The sequence below is a fragment of the Aulonocara sp. 'chitande type north' Nkhata Bay genome, linkage group LG1, assembly GCF_057382095.1.
Source record: "Aulonocara sp. 'chitande type north' Nkhata Bay isolate Kocher_YH1m ecotype deep benthic linkage group LG1, A_spYH_male_GT1.1, whole genome shotgun sequence".
NCBI classification, from domain to species: domain Eukaryota; kingdom Metazoa; phylum Chordata; class Actinopteri; order Cichliformes; family Cichlidae; genus Aulonocara; species Aulonocara sp. 'chitande type north' Nkhata Bay.
In genome coordinates, this window is record NC_141344.1 from 40084516 (window position 1) to 40103859 (window position 19344).

The window sequence follows — 19344 nt, forward strand, 5'->3', positions numbered from 1 at the left end:
TACGAAAGGTGAAACATACTATATAGGCTTGTGGAATTTGCCTTTTAGAGATGTAAAAACTTGAATTTATCTCTAACGTAGGTGCTCTCACCTGTGCGTCTGAGAAAGGAAGAATATGGATGCAGTTCTCTAGGAGGATGGTCTGGACCTCAGTCTCAAGCTCTCCAGCTCGACCCAAAACCCGTACACTATGGCCGTTGGGATAGAATGACGTGCTTTCCCATGAATCAATGCGCACCACAACTCTGTGGTCCTAGGTGAGGATGAGAAGACAGGGATAGAAATGAGACAGCACTTAGTAAACACTGGTCACACTATGAGACAAAAGCATAATGCTATAGTATCACTAGAGACTGGAGCGCAAACAAGATCGGTGTTGCTATGTGCAATGAATTTGCAATATTGTTGGCTTTGAAATGCTTCTTTGGAAGACGGGGACTAATTCTGCAACTACTCTCAGTCAGTTACTTTTATTTAAAGGGTGCAAAACACCAATCAAATGGTGATAAGATGGTCTGGAGATAGAGTCCTGCTTTTCAAGGCAATCACCTTGAAAGCGTTCATCCAGAGGTTGACAGTGTTGTATTCTCAACCTTTGATCGACCAGTTGGTTGCCGTAACTACTTGTAATTGAACGCTGAATGCAAAATATTCACTGCAATCACTGGAAAAGCAGCGTTTTTTCTTTGTTACAAGGCAGGTGCCGTCCTATTTTTACTCATGTGACTAAGCCATAATGTACATCATGAAAATAAAATCAACCTATAGATGTAAGTCAAGTCAGACCTGCAGAGCTTCAGCCTGTTGAGTACTGATGCGGATTTTAGGAATACGCTGGTCCCAAGGTATGGTCAGTATCCGCTGGGAATTCCTGCTCTGGGACTGAATCCCATCCCTAGTGGGGAAAGTTACCACGTAGTCTCTCCAGTTCCTCTGCAGGATCCCTACAATACGACCTGTGGGGTTAAATGTCAGACATCAGTACAGAGAGACATTTATGGAGTAAGTGAGGATGGACTCGATGATTGCAGTGTAGAATTGCATCATCGTCCGTGTTGGCAGGTTGAATTTCTTCAGCTGCCTCAGGAAGTACATCCTCTGCTGAGCCTTCTTTATGACGGAGGTGACGGAGGCTCCCACTTCAGGTCCTGGGTGATGGTGGTACCCAGGAAGCGGAATGAGTCCACAGAGGTGATGGGGGTGTCAGTCAGGATGATGGGGGGGAGTGGGGCTGTGTGCTTCCTGAAGTCCACAATAATCTCCACTGTCTTCTGGGCATTCAGCACCAGGTTGTTGTGGCTGCACCAGGACACCAGACGTTCAACCTCTCTCCTGTAGGCAGACTCGTCCCCGTCCGAGATGAGTCCAATAGCGGTGGTGTCGTCTGCAAACTTGATTAGCTTGACAGACTGGTGGGTGGAGGTGCAGCAGTTAGTGTACAGGGAGAAGAGCAGAGGAGAAAGAACGCAGCACTGGGGGGGAGCCGGTATATACATATGTACTACATAATTACATATGTGTTCATTCATAGTTTTGATGCCTTCAGTGAGAATCTACTATGTAGAAGTACCAGGCCATGACAGAAAAACCACTAAAAAAAAGGCGTGTCCACACTTTTGACTGGTAGGGGCTTCAGGTGTGCTTAGTGAATACCTCAGGCACCAGAAACCCAAGAAAGAGGAGCAAGAAGAGGAACCATCATGGAAGGACAGGATCCTGCACAGTACCACCAACAGATAAAAGAACTAGCTCACATCCAGAAATCCTACCAGTGGCTGGACTGGACTGAAATAGAGCACAGAGGCACTAATAATGGCAGCACATGAAGCCATAAGTACAAGATCCATAGAGGCTGGGGTCTACCAGACCAGTCAGTCAAGACCCCAGATACAAGCGTAAAGATGCCCCTGAGACAATCCAGCACATAACAACAGGGTGCAAGATGCTAGCAGACATACATGGAACGCCATAACCAAGTGGCCGGCATAGTATAAAGGGAATATCTGTGCCGAGTATGGCCTGGAAGTCCCGAGGTCAAAACGGGAGACGCCCCTTAGTGTGATGGAGAATGACCGAGCTAAGATGCTTCGGGGCTTCCAGATACAGACGGACAAAATGGTGATGGCTAATCGGACATAGTGGTGGTGAACAAGCAGAGGAAGACGGCTGTAGTGACAGATTTAGCAATCATCAGGAACATCAGGACGAAGGAACATGAGAAGCTAGAGTACCAAGGGCTCAGAGAAGAGCTTGAGAAGATGTGGAGGTGACGGTAACAGTGGTCCCCGTGGTAACCTGAGCACTCGGTGCGGTGACTCCCAAGCTAGGCGAGTGGTTCCAGCAGATCCCGGGAACAACATCTGAGATCTCTGTCCAGAAGAGCGCAGTCCTGGGAACAGCAGAGATGCTGCGCAGGACCCTCAAGCTCCCAGGCCTCTGGTAGAGGACCTGAGCTTGAAGGATTGACCGCCCGCAGGGGGGGGAAGTTTTTTGTCCTTAGGACCTCGTGTGTAAAAGTAATAACAATAAGAAGGGTTAACAATGGTCAATTGCCTCCAGTTAGATTAAAATGTATTTTATGTGTTGCATATTTTTTATGTAAAAACACAGGGTGTTCCCGTTAGCCAAATTAAAAGTGTGACAAGCTAAAACAGTATTTTTGCACCTGAACTATCCCTCCCTGTTCTAGGTCTGCCACAGCTGAAAAGATTATTGATTATTTGTGCGAGTCCACGTGTATAGTTGCAGGAGTGTTCCTCGCCTTTTGAATACTGGGCCCTGAGTTGTGTGCTTAATTAATTAGTGTTTTTCTTTCTTTCTCTCTTTTGTCATTTGCGAGGTTACACTGGCAAACTTACGGGGCCCCGTCTGTCTCTGTTCTGTTGTGTTTGGTAAAGGGAACTGTATGTTAGTGGAAGCTCAGGATGCGTTCCCTGCCATTTGTGTCTCCTAGACTTAAAACTTTCTTTTGTATTGGACGAAAGAAAAGGTGTCAGACGTAAAAAAAATTCTACAGAAGATGAACAATATCTGCCATGTCATTAAAAAGCAGGAAAAACCAGCAAAGACGTGACACAGAACCTGAGAGATGCATTTGGCCCTTGAGTTGTTCGACGAAACTTCATCGTTATTTGAATCTCTGGAAATGTGGCTGTCAAGAAGCTATTCCCTGACGAATGGAACCATGGAGAAGAGGTTCAGTTGTGCCAAATTACACCAGAACTGTAATAAAAATCAGTAGCAACTTTAAAAAAAGTTTAATTGTGAATGCCTGTCCAGAAAATAGCTTCCAAATGTTATTTCACCCAAATATGTTCTTATAATGTTGCTTCATGCAGGTGATATAAACAAGAATGGTGAATGGACTAATTCTTATACAGCTCTTTTCTACTCTCACCCAATCACCCCATTCACACAAGCACTTCCTTCTATGCGTTTAAGTGCTTACTAAGCAACATTCACACTCACTATACTCCAATGGATGCATCGGAGAGCAACTTGGGGTTAGTATCTTTCCCAAAGATACTCGGCTTGCAGACTCGGGGAGCCACGGATCGAACCATTCATGTGGTTCGATCAAGATGCTTCATTGTTTTCATTACTTATTTGTGAGATATCCTGAACATATTTTAGGCAAATCAGACAGAAAATATAATACACAAAATATCATTAAATACAAAAATAAATCAAATGTGAATGAATGGAGTACAAACATTCCCACCTGTTGGCAGAGGTGTACTCTCATTGTCCTCTCCAGTTTTTTCATCCCCATCAGTCAGGGCTGTGTCCCTCCCTCTCCACTCGTTCTTGGGCAACAACTCCACCACAACCTCGTCCCCATGCACCGCTCTGTTTCGATTTTTTCGACCATACACAAGCACATCCCAAGTCAGATCTAAGATGGATAGGGGGGGGTCAAAGTCGGGAGAAGAGATCAGAAACGTCTAGCAAATATAAGTTTAATGTGTCTGTTCCACCTGTTTTGAAAATGTAAGGCGTTTTCACCTGTGCTCTTGGTTGAGAAGTTCTTCGGCCTGACGAAAGCCTCGTTCTGTGCCCGATGCTTGTTAACATTCAGTGTACCCTAGTAAAAAGGAATGAAACAAGACATTTACTCTTCTGCCACTGAGGTTGTGTTAAACAATCTGGTGAAAAACTCCACTGCCTTCTCTTTGTGACATCTCCATACCTGCTCAGGTACAGTTGGGGAAATAATTATCACTGCTGAATTTGTAGGTTTCCTCAGTTACAAAGAAAGAACAATTATTCATGTTATTTCTTTAATGTTAGTTTCATTTAATGGAGAGCGATAGAATATCAACCAAAAACTGTCTGTGAAGGTTCTCAGTCATCCAGGTCATCGTAGTCAAAGGAGCTTGCAAAGAAAAGCGTCTGGACTTCTTTAAGTTGCTTGAAGACGTTTCACCTCTCATCCGAGAAGCTTCTTCAGTTCTAAGGTCAAATGGTGGAGAGTCCCAGATATAAACCTAGTGGGAGTTTCCCCCCACAGAGGGACAAAAGGACCCCCTGATGATCCTCTAATCGCCTGAGCCAAGGTGGGAAACTGGGTGTGGGTCCCAATCAGCCAGAGTTTCGGGTGTGTTCATTGTGAAACCTGGCCCCACCTTATCATGAGAATTCCTGAGGTCAGATGGCCCAGGATGTGAGTGGGTGTTAAGGCGTCTGGGAAGGATCTCAAAACTGGATTATAGATGGCAGAGAGTTGGTGTCGTAAGCCCCGCCTCTGTTCAAAGATGGTCGCTCACAGTGGACATAGATGCTTCTTTCACTCCTCTTTCAAACCATCTGTCCTCTCTGTCCAAAATGTGAACATTGGCATCCTCGAAAGAGTGACCTTTGACCTTTAGACGCAGATGTCCATCTGCCTCAGGAAACTCTTTCTCCCCATCGTCACCCTCTGACTACTCCACTTGATACCAAGAAAAGTCTTACCACTGGCAACAAAGGTCTCTACCCCAAATACTAAGCCATGTTTTGCTTGGGGACTCACTGAAAGTAACTTGCCAATCCCTTTATGACTTTTTAAAATAATAATAATGATAATAATGATGTGTTTTTTCTGTCTCTCTCCTTTAAAATTAAACTGCAAGAAAACTTAGAGACAGTTCATATCTTCTTCATTCAATAACAGTCCTGCTCTTCATCTCATTTTCTTTATTCGTCAGCCCCTCAAATACTCCTACCTCCTCAGCACACTCCCTACACTCATCAGTGTATTTAGTTAGTATAGATTAGTATATGTATTAAAGGTACCTGCAGTTTCTCTGAAAAATGAACAGGCTTAAAGCTACTAAAATATTTAAACTTTGTTCCTGCAGTTGTTTTAAACTCGTGTTTTAAAGAGAGATCCGGTACACTTAAAACAGGAGTTAGAGAATTGTGGATCAATATGTTTGTCATTGCACAAGATGATCAGATCTTTAGCATGAATGCTCACCTCTGTTTTCTACACACACACATCACTGATCACATCACATGCTCACAGAGACACATTCACATACACACACATCACATGTTCACTCTTGCAGAGACACACGTTCACATGTGCGTGTCTTATCTGTCGCATCATTAATGTTGATGTTTGTGTGACCACTGAAGTTAATAAAAGGGCTTTGAGGGAAGGCTGGAGTTGGGCTAAGATCAGATGAAGAGCTTCTCCCCTTGCAGCAAGTAAAAGAAAGCGCTGAGTCAGCGGGGTTTGAGCGTTAGACCCAACAACAGGTTGGTACATTTTTACCTGAATGTAACGTTCAGACTTTATACCAGCCTCCAGGACTTCAGCGGGAAGATGTTCGGGAAACTCTTTCTCCCCATCGTCGCCCTCTGTCTCTTGTTGTGCCTGAGAAATGGAGCTAAACAGTTCATGGGCTGCCTGCAGATCTGACCAGAAGCTTTGCAAATAATCCTGGCAAAGGAAAAACACACAGGTCAAGAAATAAATTACTTCAGTTGGCCTTCTTAGTTCCAGTAACATCCCTTCAAGGGCCTAAGTTTTGGATCCTCTTCCACTTAACCTTATCAGGTTCGAGAAAGAGAAATAGAGTAAAATCTTTCAAATTCACCTCAAATCAACAGCCAGATGCTTAAACCTTTTGATACAGTTAGACGTCCTCAGTATTAGTATTACAATAATAGTTAAATAGATATAAGAACTGGTTTCAGAATAAATAAAGCGAGTTTTTGGAATGGGCTTCCCAAAGCAACAACCTCAACCCTGTTGTTAATTGTTGGACCGTGCTTAAACGCCACGACCGTTTTAGGAAACCAACCAATTTAAATGAATTCTACCAATTCTGGTTGAAAATCTCTGTTTTCAGTGACCGAAAACGCCGTTTACGTGTGGACGAAAGGCGCAAACACATAGAAAAATCTGCGTTTTCAAAAATACCCGGGTACGTATGTTTGGATAAAAATATACAAATCTGGCAGCAATGTATCAAAAATGTATCACAATAGAAAGCGATGTAATATTAATTTCACGGCTACTAGCATGTACTGCTCTTTTTCCTTTAAATAAACATCAGACTTGATATCAGTCCTTATTGAGCAATGAGTTTACTCTCTGACCGACTCGTGTTTGCGGCGTTCCAAACACGTTGCCAAGAGGGAAGATGCAGAGTACCTGTGAAGCCAAACATATAATATCAATACCCATAACATGGCTAAAGGCTGTTTCTAACCTCTCTTCTTTACTTTAACTGTCATTTATTGACCATTTTAAATGGCGATACCAGTGTATCGACAAATAGGTAAAAAGTGTAACTGTTTTTTTCTGACAGAGCTCGGATCAATCAGTGCAATTACAAACAAGGCTGTGACCTTCACCTTTAGCGAAATTCTCATTTACATACTAGTTTAATAGTTTTCTGACTCATTGTCACTGTGTTTTATACAACCACAGCATGCTTGCTAGGCTGACATGAATTGAAAAACAAAGTGCAGCTCTCCGTATGTAAACAGACTAAATGCCACATATATTTACATTTTGTCACTTAACCAAGAAATCATGTGTAATGACCGAAAGTTTGACAACAACCACCAATTTCACTTCTAAGTGAGACTGTTCTAATACTGCTGCCAAAAATGTAAGTGTTTCAAAAACCCATGCCTGCTACATGCTACAATAGTCCCACTGAAGATTAGTGAAATAATACAGACCAACCAACTGTTCCATCATATAGGCTCCAACACAACGACTTTAACACAAAGAGCTGACTTTCAGTTTTAGGTGTTCAAACCACGCGTTTCTCTAAATGCATGATGATAAATCCCTGTAAGGTGGCTACATATAAGAAGCCGATATAGAGTAGATGGTATTATAAAGGTATTTCATATACCTGGACGGAGATGACGTACACTCCAGACGTCAGGCTGCTGAACTGAGCTACGGCCTCAGGATCCTCAGTGATCATCACTATATTCATCATTCCTGCCAGGTGGTTGTAGTACCACACTGCAGCTGAGTACACACACCTACACACACACACACACACACACACACACACACACACACACACACACACACACACATTAAATGAACTCACAAGTTTAGCATAAGATGCATGAAAGCAAATTGCCCGCTAAAGCAATAATCTTTAACATATCCCACTAAGTTTTTGCTGTTTTGTAGGTGGAAGTTATGATTTCACACTACTTGTAATTCAAATGGTGCTTCCACAGAAAGAATATAAAAAATAAATAATTGAGTGCCTTATCTATATAATAAACACATTTCATGAGAACACACTGCACTTCTAGCTTCATTTGTTGGCACAACATAAAAGTTTGTCAGATCGTGATTAACATTACAACCAAGTCTCTATTATTAAAAACACTCATTAAATCCTTTTGGTGCTTTTCTCTATTAAACTGGTATAAATATTAATCACTTTTAAGCTGCCATTCACAAGTCCTCCTGACTTCTTTGTTCCTGCACTTGTTTTCTACCTGAAGTGGAGGAAAAACATTTTTGAAAATGTTAAAATGACCCCTTTACCCATTGAACCCCTATTGGGACAAAACACTATGAATGCTCGATTGACATCTTAGCCAGTACGTGTGCTCTAAGTGCCATATGCATCTGCACCGCTGGCCTGTTGCACAATTTGAAAGAAAGTTCAAATGTAATGTTTACATTTTTAAATCTCCCAGATGAATTTTGCACACGTGTGAACTATACATTTATGTCACTTTCACAAAATATTTTTTAAACCCAGAGACTTAACATTTTTAGAAACACAATTTCCTTTCAAGAGTTGCTGAGCAGAAGTAGTCAGCAGGTGCAGTCAAAGACATTTTGTGTGATTGGATGATTATCAGGATGTCCTAAAAGCATCATTTGAAAAACCTTCAGTTAATCCAGTCCAAGAACAAAAGAACATATTTCTCCCATACTGGCTTCCCTGTTAAATCCAGAATTTAATTTAAAATCTTCTTACACAGAAAAGTCTTGAATAATCAAACCCCTTTTACACACCCACTTTACTCTCAGGCTGCGGGCTTATTTGTGGGGTTTACAAAAGTAGAATGGGAGGCAGAGCATCAGCCTTCATGCCCTTTTTTGTAGAACCAGCTTCCTATTTGCACACGGGAGACTGACGCCCTCTCACTATTAAGATTAGGATTAAAACTTTCCTTTTTGATTTATAGTTAGGGCTGGATTGAGTGACCCTGAATCCTCCCTTAGTTACGCTGCAATGGGCAAGATTGGGGACTTCCCATGGTGCAAGTATTTCATCTTTACTGAAGAACTGAATATGTTTTATTAGCATAATCTCCATTATAATTAATGAGATTTACAAATTTCACCTAGTGAAACATGTAACGTCACACTTTGACCCAGAAAAACAAAATGAAGTCAAAGAAGTATAAGTAGAAGAAAAAACATGACAAAGAGGAAAAAATGAGAAAGGAAAAGACTCTATAGACTCTATTTCTATGCTACATGTGCTGCAGCAACTTGACTGTACACTTCAGTGAGTGTGGTAAATAATGAGCACTGACCTGGTCTGCCATTTTTCCTGGCTCTCGCCCTTCTCTCGTGGACAGTAAGAGTACTTCTGAAATTCATTGGCAAACAGCACGCAGTCGTGTCGAGGGTCTTTGACAAGGGTTTGCAGCCGCTTGTAATATCTGCACAAACGCACATTACAAAAACAAGTACATTCAATAAAATCATAAATTACACTCAAGAAAGCCTCTCATTAGTTTGGGAGAATGGTGGGGATGTTAGGAGAACGTTAACCCTGAAGCACGAGGGAGAAAAAATAGACCAACGTATGTTGACTTTTCCTAACATAATTTATGTTCCTTTGTTCATTTTGGCTCATTTTTTAAATTCACTCTTGTTTGTAAAAATCTAAATAAAACAAAGACTTGTCTGTCAGATAATATGCATTAGACCTAAACATAAGATCCTGATCTGAAATTATTGAAAGAGGATGACACCTGGCTTTGTTATCCTTTGAGTTTCACAATAAAAGCCCAGTTGGTGAACTAAAGCAGCAGATTGCTTTTTTCTGAAACATGTTGACTATGTGTGAACACTATACTGCACTAACTTTAACGTGGCACATTTCAGAGTACATGTAGTAGCTGTTTCACACTAAAAATGAACACTTGTACTGATCAAACAGATGAAATAAGAAATAAAGGCCTACAAATGCCCCGATCATTAGTTGAGTTAATATAGATGATGTATAGAAAATTCAGCGATTCTGCAAAGGTGAAACTGCAAAGAGAGTCCACGATGAAGCTTTTTTCTCTTTGCTGTGTACGTTAAAGTCAATGGAAAACAGTAAGTAGTGATTCAGTATGACAACTCTGTATGTTTCACCACTATCAAAGTGAAGCCTCATCACATTAATGATGCAACACTCTAAAATGGCTGTGTGAGCACAAATCAGGAATAAACTGGACTGAAACCCGAGTTCACGTGGGACTTCTTATTTACAGTGCTCATCAAGTTTGTCCAAAGCGCTCCTGCATGTTTATGCTGGACACATATTTCAAGTCACAGGCTGCGTCTCTTTCAGCTTTGTCAGCAGAGCTCTGATATAATGAGGCTGACCCCTGGTCAATGTCTACAGACATGTGTAGCTAGGTTAAGCTGGGCACACAGCTAACAGCTTGATTATGAATGCAACTCAACATTTCAAACAGAAATTCAAAAAGAGCATCAGAATGGGGAGGAAAGTCGTTTAAAAGACTTTGAGCACGGCTGGTTACTGGTTGCAGATGAGCTACTCTGAGCATTTCAGGAAGCAGGTGCCGTGTTTGGGGATAGTTAACAACGCAGACAAGTTGCATTCATTTTAATGACATCACCACTAACTGCATTTTAAGACATGCAGTTAGTGGTGACAGGTTAATTGGAAACACTAAATTGCCCATAGGTGTGAATGCAGAAATGCGAGTGTGAATGGTTGTGTTAGTCCTGTGAGACTGGCTGACACATACCCAGGAGGGATGGATCAGCATTTACTGATTTCAGTGGTCAATGTGTTCTTCAACATTACATGACTGTTCAAAACCTACATGATGAAGAACTGAAACAGTTTCCATGTAACAAAGCCACAAATAACAAAAAAGAACATCAGTACTGGCCTGTTTCCTTCCCAGTAAACTCCCCCCCCAAAAAAAAAACAAAAACAAAAAAACCCCAAACAAGTGTACCTGCGATTCTTGCTCTGTAGAGCCTGGCAAGCAGTCTGGGTGAAGATGATGCCCTGCAGCTCTCTGAACTCCAAGATCTCCAGGTAGTCGACCACGACAGCAACATCAGGCACCACATAGTGGGTCAAATCTCCGGGCAGCAGCTTTCCATCTGTTTGGGAAGATCAATGTTCAGCGATAAAGGCTTCTTTCTACAGCTCTTTATTTGCTTGATTTCCTATTGGAAATTTTATCAACTGTGCTAAAAGACACTTAAAAGCATCCTTCTTTTACATTTGCTTGTTTCCTACTAAACGTTGCACAGATGACAGGAATCGACGTACATCCAGAGAAATGCGTTTAAATATTTTCCAAAATGTCCCATATAAAGAGTTTATTGTGCTTACACATCACTCTCTTTGAAATACTTGTTTTTACTTTATTTGCACACCAGATGTTCATCAGCATATTATATGGCAAAAACTAAATTTATTGTTACTTTGATATATTTCAGTACCAGTTATTGTAATGCAGTCTATCTTGATTATGACCCATCATATTAACAGTGAGCAGCCTCGCAGCAGTTTTCCAGGCTTTCTAAAAGTCTTTCTTTGGACACTTGATGGTTTTTCATTCACAGTTATTATACCAAACATTTTCATTTAGTTTTAATTTGTTAAGCCTAACCTATGAATCATTCATTTAAAAAAACACCTAACTCGAGGGATGAACCAGGGTTATATCTAGACATTATAACACAGAAAAAATAAATAAATAAATTGCATCTTTTTCCAATTTCTTTAGCTGAATCTATGAAAAATGCCACAGATAATGCAGTCTGACATTCATAAAATAGTATTTTTCACCAACAGGCTGATATCTGCAGCACTATTAGCCTAAAACTTGATATAAACATAAACCTGGCACGTCTTATACAATGGATTTCTTTTTAGGTCTTCAGATATTTCAATAAATTGTTGCACCTATTTTCTATTTTCCAAGCAAAATGCAAAGACATGAGGTGTTGCTCACAATGTTTTCAGGGCGCTGTATAACCTACAAACACAAGGAAGATCTGTATTAAGATGAAGTCAATATACACAATATACACAGAAAAAAACCTTTTGAACTCGTATTGATATTTCATAAAAGTGCTGATCATTCTCATCTCAAACACTAAACAGCAGCACAAATGTGCAAGCTTAAGTGATTGTTCTTTACTACAGATGACCCTATCAAGTATTTGGATCACATATCAATGCAGTCCAGACTCAAAAAGCAAATCCAGTTCTACACTGTTCTGCGTTTACATCCCTACTGTCAGCAGCAGATCACCAGCTGATCATAGCATGAAGGAAACCAACAGCTAAAGAGCTGGCAGCCTGCAGGCCTTTTACACCTGCTGTGCCCAAAGCTTTTCTCTGAATGCTTCTAACAAACTGTGGTCAAGTGAGTGGACGTCACTAAAAAGCTCTACAAACCTGTTGGCTTTACTCTCTCACTTGCATGTTCTCATTAAATATATCTGGTTTAACAACTACTACGAACACTTTATTGAACTTACGATAGCACTGTTGGTTGTGTCAACTTGATTAATATTACACCAGTTCACCTGTCTCTTATCAGCCCCACTCCATGCATTACATGCATATGAAGATGTGCACTTACATTAAGACTGAGAGCAGTGAAAGAAGAAACTGTCATAACCATAAAGCACAGATCAATAACGATTCTGAGCTAAAATTAACTAGTGCAAGTACATTTAGGGAAAACAAAAACATGCTTTTTCAGGAAAGGAATCTTTGAGTGCATCCTGACTGCCTCTAAAGAGTTTCTTCCTCACAGTGAGGAATATCGCATAACATTGTTCTGCCCACACAAGCTACCGATCTGATACCTTTTGGTTTTATATCTTAGACAAAGTCAGACTGGTGCACCCTTGCCTCTTATCTGTGCACAGGTTTGCCATTTAACTGTCATACGAGGTAATTCTAGCTTTGGGTCATACTGTATGCACTTTGCTATTTCACGATTCATGTTACAGTGAAGCAAAGTATAATATAATAAAAATGACGTTATTTTCCTCATGTGATTGTGTACAGCCCCAAACCCCTACCTGCCAGCACTGCGTTAACAGCAACGTTAGATTCTTCTATAGCAGTAAACAAAGAGCAGTTTTTGTGAATGTGACATTTTGCTGATTTTACCATTTACACAGTCGGCCTGACACAGTGAGCTGCAGCAGGGGACCCGCTCTCTCAGATAGTGTTCCCGGACCACTCGGAGCTTCCGCCCCACGCAGCTTTTCAAATGCAGCACTCTCTCCGTTTTAATCATCGTCCACACTCACTAATGAGCCACATACAGCTGCCGGCGCTCGCTAACTTGCTGTTCAGCCAAGACGCGGGAAGACACGGTTGTAAACATTCACGGCAAAGTTCAGCGAAATACGGAAGGAAAGGCACGACCGCTGACGTCATGACGCCCAAGCAGTACCGCGTCTTGCTGCGTTCAAGTGCTGTCGGACGCTCACTCAGGCCAGTAATGGGAATTCGTCTTTTTGATGACCTCGGTACTGACTCGGATCAGCGATATAAGAGCCAACACTTATATCAACTCTCAAGGCTCCCAAGCTGCATTACCCTTTATCCAAATGAAGCAACGTTAAAGCCTTTAATTCATCTTCATGTTGGCAGTTAGAGTCAAATCTAATCTGAGCTGCTCCCGTGTCTGTATGTTTTCATTTGGCAGTTTTACGCCCAGTGCCCTTCCTGACACAACTATACTACAATACTACCATAAAAGTAATTATAGTAAACCTTACGATTTCCACAAATTTAAACAAAACTACATTAATATCAAAGCATCAAGGAATACTACAGATGTGTATAAAGGCTTCATTTATATTGCACAGTTTCAGTGTTTTAGTGCTAAAACAGTAAATGTTACAATTTTGGTGCTACTTTAATCTCTATGTCATTTAAATGTACTACCAAAGTAAAAGAAAAGTTCTTAAAACATATGAGAGAGACAGAATGTGTATTAAAGATGAACATAGCAGCCGTGACATGGTCATGTCACCCACGAGTCTGTAGATTAGAGTTTGAGGGACTTTTTGTTTGTATGGTTTTATTTGTTTGTTTGTTTTTAATTTAACATATGACACATGGTGGATTTCAAATATGAGGACACTGCATGCATGACTGAGACTGTCAGTCACAATTGCCTGTTTTATACTTAATTAATGGAACCATGATATACAAAAGCATCACTGGCTTCACTTTTCACTATAGTGAGGTTCCAAACTGAAAAAGGGAGCTGAGTGTTTTTGGTCTTGCAGTCTTGGCATTTTGATACCAAACTACAAGCCAAGAGTAAATGCATAGACAGTAAAATACCCAGAATGGATGCAGCAGCCAACGACTGGCCAGAAACACCAGAGGAGCGAAACACCAGCTCTTGGTAGACAGAGCAGTCACCCAAGAGTAAGACCAGACTAACCATTCTGTTTACTGGATTGCCTGGATGACCACAAGAAAGCCTATGACTCAATGCCCCACACATGAATCCTGGAATGCCTAGAACTGTACAAGATCAGCAGGACCCTAGAGCCTTCATTAGGAACTCAATGGGGATGTGGCAAACAACAGTAGAGGCTAACTCCAATAGCAAAGTCACCATCAAATGCTGGATTCACCAAGGAAATGCTCTTTCTCCATGGAGAATGGAGCAGTGGTCATTTCCTCTACATGGATGACACCAAGCTGTATGCCAGGTGTGAACTGCCATAGTCCTGCCGAGTCACCTGAATGGTAATAACAAGATCCAGGATATCAACACCTTTGCCCTGCTGGGATAATAAGCAGGCCAAAGGAGGCGATAGAAGCCACCATGCATGGAGGGTTTCACCCCGAGGCTGTACGCTAAACAAAAGGAAGGCGGCCGGTGATTAGTGAGTGTGAGAACCACGCTCCATATGAGACAACAAACATCCACGAGTACATCAGGAAGATAGTCACAACTCACTGCGTGCTTAGCGAATACCTCAGGCAGCAGAAACCCAAGAAAGAAGAGGAGCAAGACAAGGAACCATCATGGAAGGACAGGCCCCTCCCAGAGACCGACGGACAAACCAACCGAACATAGTAGTGGTGGACAAGCAGAGGAAGATGGTTGTAGTGACCGATGTAGCGACATTTTACTGTTGGTAAGATGCTCCTTTTCTCTGAGTTGTTTCAAGTCAAGTCAAGTATTTATTTATTGTCATTGTCAAAGAACAATGAAATTGCGTTTGGGGCTTCCGTGCAACCCGTAAAAAAAACAAAAAAAACCCCCTTAAAACCCAAGTGTAAATATTTAACCCAGTGTGACTTCAGTGCAATGAGACAATCCTTAGCAACAACATGAGAACAAGACAGGTAATGTTCATAGGACATTCAGACAAAGACCTGAGAAACATGACAAAATGCAACAATGCAACCCGTTCAATATTATTGTACTGTGAGATATGATGGTTGTCTATTTAAGAAAGGGGGGGGGGGGGGGCAGGGGGGGAATCACTGCTAATCACTTCATCCCTTGTCTTCTGCAATGTCTCCACAGGTCAGAGTGGCTGCAGACGCTGGGGGGCAACAGAAGCACCAGACCATGTGTGTTCAAGGTGTAGGCAGTCAGCATGTGTTTTCTGGGATTACTGGGTAATAGAAGTGGGACACTCTCAAGTGGTCTGGCAGAGACTACTGTGTACCAGTAATAGGCCAGGCATTGGCTTTCCACCAGACCCTGGGCCACCAAAACGTGGTTTGACCTGAGGCATTGCTGGAAGCAAAGTGGGTAGAGGTCAGGTATATTTTTTACTTTACTTTTCTTTACTTTTTGGAGTAATGACCCTGACACTGATCACAACAAAGAAGGGAAATACCTTAAACTTCTATTTGTAACGAGGTGTTTTCATGCTGTTTTATTGCTACTTTTGCTAGAAGCACTTGTTATTATCAGCTAATAGTAAATATTTAGATGACTATAGACGTTATAATACTTTTGACAGGTTTCTTCCTGGAGTGCAGGAAGATGCAGGAGGCTGTTGCAGCTCAAAAGGAATATTTGAAGTTGATCCAATGTGTGTTGTTAAACAGCGGAGGAAGTTGTTGTTAAGCAATGCAAAGTAGCAGGCGAAGTGGGGCATTCCTCTCGCTGCCGCTGCTGCTCTTTGGCTGTGCTGTGAAGAGGAGCTGCAGCAGAGCACCAGCACAGATTCTGCGCTCAAGTTGAGAAGTGCTCCGACACAGATGCTGAGGACTTAACTCGAGTTCATGGACCGGCATCGTTTGAAAAAGTCTGTTTTAAAATGACGCATCCCCGCTAAAGGTAAGCACTAAAAATGATTTTATCATTTTTTTCTACACGCACAGCTATTCGTTTAAGGGGGATATCGAAAAATCACTATTCAGCAGGAAGCAGTTTGTAATGATATTTCCTAATATCAATAATAATCTCTCTCTCTCTCTCTCTCTCTCCATATATATATATATATATATATATATATATATATATATATATATATGTGTGTGTGTGTGTGTGTGTGTCTGTATGTATGTATATATGTGCTACATGAGCACTTTTGAACCAAATTTTGAACCATATAAGCACAATAAGCTCTTGCTATTTCTTGCGATTTCATGATTTAATAACTGTTGTCTTTCTGGCGATAATATGAGGCTGGCTTCCCCCAAAAGTTAGTTTCATAACTCATTTTTGAGCGGTCCTGCTGTCCCGTCCCTGTACGGTTTGGCCCTGTTTACCGCAAGTCGGCTCTTTGTTAATCTCCCCACTTTTCTGTTCAGTTTACAAGCGCCACGGCTAAACTTCACATCGCCTAACAGAAACACAGTCGACTCTTTTACACGTGGATGTAGTTCACAAATTAAGCAGCTGATTGATCAATTACTGAACCATTGCAGTCAGCTCCTGTTGGTGTTAAAAGGGTGTGACTGTGCACTGAGACGGTCCTCAGCAGTCCGTGTTTCATTAATTGGGCAACAGAATGATTATTGCTGTTGTTGTACATCCACCGAATCCGCCTGAGGAGTGAAAGCACGCAAAGTTTAACGAGCTTGCAGCGCTAGATGGCGATCTTGAGCAAGACACATAAACCTGGAGGTGTTCCACGAGGCTTTGTGTGTGCGGAGGTTGCGTGTCTTTGAACGTTACATCCACTGGTTGAAAGAAATAGAATATTTGCATTCGGTGACGATGTAAAGTTCAAAGTCAGTAGAGAGAGAGAGATATATCAATTTAGAGCCTCACAAAGAACATGCAAGTTCTTAAGAGAGACGCTTTTCAATTTCTGTTTTGTGTTCTCCTTTCAAGTTGTTAACATTTATTGCGCAGCTGTAGTGCTATGCAATATGTCACGGTTGGCATTTGTCACAAACATGCCCTTGCAATAATAGTAATGCAGCTTTTGACGACTCCCGGGCTCTTACTTTAATTAAATGAGTTTTACTTTTTAAGATGAGGCTGTGTGGGTGGCATCGACAGTTCAAGACCATAAGTCCTCAGAACCATGTGCAGGTCAGGGCTGCACCACTAGCACTGCTTTGGCAAGATGATAAGGTTGTAAGAAATCCAAAATGCATTTATCTGAGAAAAACAAAGTAAACGAGAGCGATGTCAGGTGGCTGCAGTCTCACTTAGGAATAGACCTCAGTGTCAGGAGCTTGTCAGGCTTGTGAGTTGCATCAGTGTTTGACAGAAAGGAGAGAGCAGTGTGATGTGCAGATATAGTCCCAGTTGTCTTCAGGCTAGATAATGTTCTGAAATTTGCGATTTAAGTGATCAATTCACGCAACGCTGAATTTAAAAAGAAATAACAAAAAGTTAAGAGAAAAAAAATGAATATAAGAAAAAATATATGAGCAAAGAGAGAACAGGTTTCTAATTATATCAAACACCTGTCAATTCACATTGCCAAGAGAAAAAGTGCACATTAAATAAACAATGATAAAAAAAAATCTCATGATTTCTGTTAGATTCAAATAAAACACACAAATGAAAAAAAGCCCAGAGGTCTTGTTTTTCTTTTCATGGAATACATTTTTCCAGTGCAAAGCTTGACAAAATTCATTTATCAAGTTCCCCCTCCCTCAAACAAAAAGAAAATAATTCCTGTTTGTTGCTCATCAAGCAGAAATCTATTCACTTCACTCGAATTCAGTTTCAGTGCCAAATCAGAAGGCGCTTTACATTGTATGATGATATATTTTAACTTGGCAGATGTAACACATTTTTCCACATTAACTAAAACTTGCAGCTATGTAGTAACAGTACATACGGATTTCCTCTGATTTCAGTTTCCAAATTCTGAATATTGACTTGTAAATAACAGAATGTGAAAAAAGGGGGTGGGAATAGAAAAAGTGTAAACTTCATCCCAATCCTCTTCGAGCACGAACCTTGTGTAGATATAGATATTTTCATATTATCTATCTATCTATCTATCTATCTATCTATCTATCTATCTATCTATCTATCTATCTATCTATCTATCTATCTATCTATCTATCTATCTATCTATCGCAGTCATCATATAATATGAACTCTGATGTGCTTTTACAAAACATCTAATTTTTTCTGTTTAGATCAAAGATTATTCTAAATTTCAAATAATGTGATGCACTTTAGTTTGAAGGCTGTTGTGGGTTCATTATTTTATAGCTTTTCTCAAATCATAGCAAAACCATGTTCAACAACTGGATCACTATTCTGCTTTTCTGTCTGAGTATAAATACTTTGGAAGAGATGGTTCAAAGCCAAGCCTGTTTTAAGTAGAGCCAAAGCATTACAGTGGTATTTACTGTACTATGAACAAGTATTTCCCCCTTCCTTATCTCTTTTGGCATTTTTTTTATATTTGTCATACCTAAATGTTTCACAACATCAAAGAAATGTTATTACTAAACAAAGATAACCCAAGTAAAAAATAAAGTGCAGATTCTGAATTGTGTTTTAATTTATTAAGGGAAAAAAAAGCTATCCAAACCTACCTGATCTTATGTGTAAATGTATTGGAAGTAAGTTTTGGAACGCTGAGCTCACTTTCACCAGTAACACCCACACCCGATTATTGCCACACCAGCTGAATCAAGAAATCACTTGAAACCTGTCTGACAAAGTGAAGTCGGCTAAAAGGTTGCTAAAAGCATCTCGTGCTACAATCTGAAGAATCGACTAAGAAAGAAAGTCACTGACTATGATGAGAGCCATCATCCAGAAATTTAGAAATCTTGGAGCAGTGGGAACCTTGCCAGGAGTTGCTGGTCTACCATGACTACTCTGTGATAGACAACTCATCCAGGAGATTACAAAAGAACACAACAACAGAAAGATGACTGCTTCGGCTGTATTAATAGGAGTCACTGATTGAGAATCTGTTCTTCAGCTCATACCAAACAACACTTTGACTACTCCATAGGCCGCATCTTAATAGTCCCTCAGCACTGCTGCACTTGTGATTTAGTCCATAAATGGTAAACATAATTCCAGTGTTTAAAGAATAACAGGCTGTTGAGGGTACCGAAGTGTGTCGCCAGTAGAAAATAGTTCCTGTAGGCCAGATACCCTCCCATGCATACAAACCAAATAGTCCGCTGTGCCTTGCAATCACAATCA

General features: G+C 40.9%; 2 protein-coding genes across 5 annotated transcripts in view; one reads left to right on the top strand and one right to left on the bottom strand.

Moving 5' to 3' along the window:
* dis3l (DIS3 like exosome 3'-5' exoribonuclease) overlaps window positions 1-13132 on the bottom strand; it is a 29501-nt gene extending 16369 nt beyond the window's left edge. Inside the window, exons 1-9 of one of the 2 annotated variants that reach the window (XM_086295917.1) lie at window positions 12882-13132; window positions 10696-10846; window positions 9025-9153; window positions 7359-7494; window positions 5759-5926; window positions 4006-4084; window positions 3722-3895; window positions 787-956; window positions 92-253 (exon numbers count right to left, since the gene is read on the bottom strand). In XM_086295917.1, coding sequence (XP_086152043.1) covers window positions 92-253; window positions 787-956; window positions 3722-3895; window positions 4006-4084; window positions 5759-5926; window positions 7359-7494; window positions 9025-9153; window positions 10696-10846; window positions 12882-13011 — 1299 coding nt within the window. In that variant the 5' untranslated portion in view covers window positions 13012-13132. The remainder of the gene's footprint in view (window positions 1-91; window positions 254-786; window positions 957-3721; window positions 3896-4005; window positions 4085-5758; window positions 5927-7358; window positions 7495-9024; window positions 9154-10695; window positions 10847-12881) is intronic. The other variant, XM_086295926.1, reaches the window with a different exon arrangement.
* Window positions 13133-15815: 2683 nt separating this feature from the next.
* Window positions 15816-19344, top strand: part of LOC147339562 (multiple epidermal growth factor-like domains protein 11) — a 255538-nt gene continuing 252009 nt past the window's right edge. For 2 of the 3 annotated variants that reach the window (XM_086296003.1, XM_086296023.1), the window contains exon 1: window positions 15817-16041. The gene's annotated coding sequence lies outside the window, so the exon portion shown is untranslated. Of the gene's footprint in view, window positions 16042-19344 lie in introns of all 3 variants that reach the window. The other variant, XM_086296014.1, reaches the window with a different exon arrangement.